We start from the raw sequence: 5,502 nt of genomic DNA, 5'->3' as shown, positions 1-5,502 counted from the left end.
GAGTAATTGACATGGCTTCCCGGTGGGGATCAGCTAAGGCATAAGCTAAGCCACCACATAATACACTAATGAAAAATAGACATGTGGAATATATTTATAAAACTAAATAAAAGACTTAAAGTATAAATAAGTATAATGCATCTTATGCTACACCAATATTAATTAGACACATGGACAATCTTTAATATTGACTAAAGAGGATTAAAACTAACATCCGTTCACTATTTTAGTTAGAAAACCCCTTCATTTAACGCCAATTCCAAGTATTTGTGGTTAAGATGTTGAATTTTCCTTCTCCCACGGTTTTATACATACTTTTTTAATTCCATGTAATTAATGTCTTTTTTTATCATCTGCTGCTACTGTTTTTTTTAATACTAGTGGTATGTTTTAAGAGGTAAACATGAAATCGTATTTAGTAATGAGAAGCTGCAAATATTAACACCTCAAACAGATTTGCCAAACACTGAACTGCTAACTCAACTCCATCCATTCAATAATAAAACCTAAATCATGCTATTTGATCTGTAGAAAGAAATCAGATTGATATCAAGAAAAAATCATTTATCAGAATGAGAAGCTGCAAATATTAACACCCCAAACAGAATGTTCCTATCAACACAATAAAAGTAGTTAAAACAATAGAATAAATGAGTCAAACACAATCATGTAGAGGTAAATTGATAATATCAGAATGCAACTCTTAAATTAAAAATGAAACTCCCACAAAAATCTTAATCAAAACTTAACACAAGTCTGCCAAACAGAAAAGATCAAATAAAATTTATCCTTTGCAACAACGCCAAAATAAAATGACTTGCTCTTCATTGATGGCTGACTTGCAGCATTGCTAGACTAAAATTATGATGTTCTTTGAGGATCAAAAGCACTGTATGTCACGTTCCAGTAGTCATCATTAATGAGTGTAGTCTCTTCAGATTCCTGCATAGAAGAAGCATGTTGCGAACCACTCTTTGTTTCTTTTGGCTTTGGTTTTCGTTTTCTACTAATAGCCTGTTCCAAAGCATTTTTCGGCCTCTTACATGAATGATATGTAACTCTCCCTTTAGGTTTCAAGCCTTTAATTTGACTTTCATTGGTTTCATCATCAACTACAACATCTCCGTCCTTTGCCTCAATTGTCACATTATTTGCCTTCCCTATCATTCCATCCACACTGTTTTCCATTTTCAAGAGACAATCTAAAGCAGAAGTGTAGCTATCTTCACTCTCAGCTGCTTTTATTGCCACACGCATGAAAGAGTTACACAACTCTTTATACCGCTGCTTCTTTCTTATTTTTTCATCAACAGTGACAACTCCTACATCACAAACTCTTGATGTTCCACCCTTTGCATGTTTGGTCCATCGCTTTACGATATATTTATCGGGTATTTGAACAACATTCATAAATGTTAAGATTTTTAGACTATGTGAGCATAAAATACCTGAGAATTCAAACTTTCTACAGCTGCAAAAAATGGAACCTTCAATGGAATCATATGTGACCATATGTTCATTAGCCCGATGAAATGGTCTGACCTTATATATCACAGAAGTTTCAAGTTGACTCTCACCTTCAATCTTGCTTTCAATTGTCTTCCTCAACTCCTCACTAAACAATGCAAATATCTTATGTGTATATACGGTAGCCGCATGCTTCAATATTTCTAATGGAAATGTCATAACAGGAGAACTTTGAGCATTCTTGAAATCTTCTGCCGACTCTATTATTTTCTTTGGAGCCAACCCACAACTCTGAGCAACATCAACTTGTGTTTGCTGAATATTAGACATTTGTCTAAAACATCTAAACATGTAAGATTTTTCCGGATCACACAAATCATGGTTGTGTTCCTCGACAAACTTCACAATCCGAAACTTTCCACTATACCTACAATTGATTTTCATCAAAGCCTTACATCCACACCTAATTTCAGGACGGGGATTCTTAATTGTAACACATCAATTGTTTGTTGCTCTAAAACCTTCCCTGCAACAGCAAAAACTAATGTCCAAGATGTTGCCCGTAATTCGATCTCTGTGAGCAGATAGTTTTCGAGTTCCGAAACCTGTTACCTTAGCATATTTCATATAGAAATCATATGCCTCAACTTCTGTTTCAAACTCCATTCCTATCTTAGGAATATGGTCTTCTAATACATTGTCATCCATATCTGCAAAAGAAAAAATCGTATATTCAATAGCTATTTCTTTTACTCCATGCCAATTTCTTTGAGATAGTAGTTCCATTACAACGTTAAAAGCTAGACAACATAAATATGTATCTAATTTTATTTTGTTATGTCATTAAAGTTTTGAAGACATGTGCTAATAATCCAATCCTGTTACAACTCAAATAATGTAAATAGTTACTGTACTATTTGTATTATATTACTGTATATTTTATGAGTTGCTCCCCTGATGGTTTTATAAATTAGCTTCAAAGATTTTTAGCAAAATCCATATATTGAGACAAATGAACTAGTCTAAAATTGTTTTATTCAAAGTGATAAACATTAGTTGAAAGTTATTACCTTTTGATACGGTGAAATCTTATGTAAAGGTAGGTTAGGTTTTAGTTTTTATCCTCTTTAGTCAATATTAAAGATTGTCCATGTGTCTAATTAATATTGGTGTAGCATAAGATGCATTATACTTATTTATACTTTAAGTCTTTTATTTAGTTTTATAAATATATTCCACATGTCTATTTTTCATTAGTGTATTATGTGGTGGCTTAGCTTATGCCTTAGCTGATCCCCACCGCTTACTTCCCTCTCATTCTAAATGAACCATTTTCCTTTTTGGGATATTTTACACTAAACGACTCATTTTTTAAATATAAACATCACTCTCCACTTAACTCACAAAAAACACTACATAAAATCCCGTGTTGAAATAGAAATGCACCACTTAAAGTGGAACGAAGTGAGTATTAGAGCATCTCCAATGGCGGACGTCCGGTCGGACATCCGGTCGGACGTCGCGACGGGCGACCGGGACGTCCGCCATTGTGGCGTTTAGGTCGGATACGGACGTCCCGTGAGGACGTCGGGTGTCCTCGGACGTCCCGGCGACGGGCGGGCGGACGTCCGCCACTGTGGCAAGGGTCGGACGTCCCGGTCGGACGTCCGGAAATTATTATTTTTAAAAAAAAAAAACTCTATGTATACGGCTCGTTGAACTTCATTTCAACGCGGAGTGGGCCGGGGATGTTGGATTATGTAGAGGTTTAGGATGAAGCGTTGCATCCCTTCATTTCACAACCGAAAATAACTGATTGTTGGCGGGTTATAAAATTGCAATTTGGTCCTTCAATTATCGAAAATTCCATTTCCAGATGAAGATTTCTGCACAGTAACTTTAATGGCCCCAGCCAGAGGCTCTGCCCCTTGGACCCCGCCAGGGGCTGCCGCCCCTTGGACCCCGCTCTCGGGGGCGCTGCCCCCGAACCCCCGTCTAATCATAACGAATTCAAATAAGTGTGCACTCCGCACTTCCAACTTATTTGATGTCTCGTTTATAATTATATTGATCAATCAAGTTAATTCAATTACACTAAAATATCCAACAGATTATGTATTTTGCTTTTTTCGAATGACTATGTATTTTGCTTTTTTCTAACTATGTTTTTTTATGTTTTATGAATATGTATTTTTGCCCATATTTTGCTTTCCCGTATTCCGTGTCAAAATTATATTTCCGTTTTTACGTAATTAAATTATTGTGATTTTTTTTATTGCCGGATGTCCTAGTGGGAAGGGCGATGGGAAGGGCGGATTGTGCAGGGGATGTCCTAGTGACGTGGCAGTGGGATGGGAAGTCCTAGTGACGTGGCAGGAGGTGTTTTTGGGATGTCCTAGTGGATGTCCTAGTGGGATGTCCGCCCACTGGAGATGCTCTTACATCCGGTGAGTGAATAATCCAATTATTTTCAATTTTTGGCGCCTTCGAAAAATTTTATGGTAGGACATTTGGTGACTATTTCTTCCGTAAAAGCTATTTAATCATAATAAATTTTGTCACGCACTATTTATAACTCTCACACCTACTCCGTCCGCGAATAGGAGTCGCATTTTCTTTCTGACACGGATTTTAATAAGTATTAGGAAAAATAGATGGAAGAAAGTTAGTGGAATATGAGTCTCACTTGTATAGTACTAGTTTTAAATGATATATAAGTGTGTATTGAGTTAGTGAAATGTTAGACCCATGGACGGAACCAGAAATTTAAACAAGTTGTTGCTGATAATGAACCACAAATGCAACGAGCCACATATTTTTGATTTGTGAGTTTAAACTAATTATGCTGCCCAGACATGAGCGACTAGTCTTCTCTAGTGGTATAAGTGGTATGAAGTGACCGTGTCCAAGATTTTCAAGTTAGGAATTTAAACAAAATATTAATAGTATATTTTTATATTACTATAAATATGATATGAGATAGCTCAAGAGTTTACAAAATAAGCAATTAACATAGTAATTTAAATAGACATGATAATTAACCATAAATACAAAGAATTAATACAATATATTATTATACATATAAATAACAGAAATCTGACAAAGTAGTTGGCATTTTGTATTGTGGAAAAAAAATTAAAATTGAAGAAAGATTATATAATTATCCTCAAATTTTAAAACATAATTAGCGTAATTATATTCTTCCAAACTTATTTACATAGACAAAAAGAAGAAGACACAGTATATAATTCCCTAAACTTGAATTATTTAGAATATCCCCAAGGCCAAACTCCGTACACACAAAACCAGAAAATAATTAAAAGGTAATCTCCACTTCCAATAAAGTTAACAGTTTACAAGTATTATTAGTTATATTGTCCCTCTCTGTCTTCTCTATCTCTTCTCTCATCGTTCTAGATCCAACTTCTCTATCTTCCTCTATAAAAAAATCACAAAACACTTGCACAAGGTGAATGTGGCGGACGGCACCGGCCAAGCCTCCGCTGGAGTGGCGGCTTGGGATGTGCTAACTCTGCCCTTATAATTATGAACCGAGACTTCTATTTGCATTAAAATGAGAAATAAAATTTGAAATAAAATTTCTAGTCATGGATGGAGAAAGTACTCCTTTTTTAAAGAAAATAGAATTATGATATAAATGAATCGTGAGGGAAATATACTGCTGGAAATAAGTCATCACCGACTTTGCCGAAGATTCTCGAGAAATCAAGAGTAAAAAAAAAACTGATTAATTAATTAGGAGATATTTTGTGGTCATGCAACTTGTATTATTAAATTAATTAGTACTAACTATAATTCTCTAGTTTTAGAGATTCGGTGCTTAACCGACTTAGAACTGCTATAAATATAGGAATATGTAAGAGCATGCGTAACGCCATGGGCCGGGCCGCAAATCGATAGTCCCGGCCCGTCCCATGCATTACACGGAAGGCTGGCACGGCTCAGGCCCGTCCCGGGGCTGCGTTCCCGGCCTGGGGAGCGTCCCGCGTCACTGCCCGGGACGGCGTTGCACGG

At 36.1% G+C, this 5,502-nt stretch overlaps 1 protein-coding gene across 1 annotated transcript; it reads right to left on the bottom strand.

Moving 5' to 3' along the window:
* Window positions 1-861: 861 nt before the first annotated feature.
* Window positions 862-2,175, bottom strand: LOC121757885. Its single transcript, XM_042153348.1, has 5 exons — window positions 2,080-2,175; window positions 1,989-1,993; window positions 1,578-1,894; window positions 1,449-1,471; window positions 862-1,371 (listed from the first exon to the last, which is right to left on the bottom strand). The coding sequence occupies exons 1-5, from the start codon at window positions 2,173-2,175 to the stop codon at window positions 862-864; spliced, it is 951 nt and encodes a 316-aa protein (XP_042009282.1).
* Between the last annotated feature and the right edge of the window lie 3,327 nt (window positions 2,176-5,502).

This window comes from Salvia splendens, chromosome 12, assembly GCF_004379255.2.
Source record: "Salvia splendens isolate huo1 chromosome 12, SspV2, whole genome shotgun sequence".
NCBI lineage: Eukaryota > Viridiplantae > Streptophyta > Magnoliopsida > Lamiales > Lamiaceae > Salvia > Salvia splendens.
Note: the sequence above shows the minus strand (reverse complement) of the source record. Positions and strands in the feature narration are given on the sequence as shown.

Bases quoted from the DNA above. Each gene is read 5' to 3' on its own strand.
- LOC121757885 (XM_042153348.1), bottom strand. From the start codon at position 2,175: ATGGATGACAATGTATTAGAAGACCATATTCCTAAGATAGGAATGGAG. The intron at 1,472-1,577 runs GTGAGAGTCAAC...CATTTTTTGCAG, and splicing joins AATTGAAAGCAAGATTGAAG to CTGTAGAAAGTTTGAATTCT. The intron at 1,372-1,448 runs GTATTTTATGCT...TATATCGTAAAG, and splicing joins TAGAAAGTTTGAATTCTCAG to CGATGGACCAAACATGCAAA.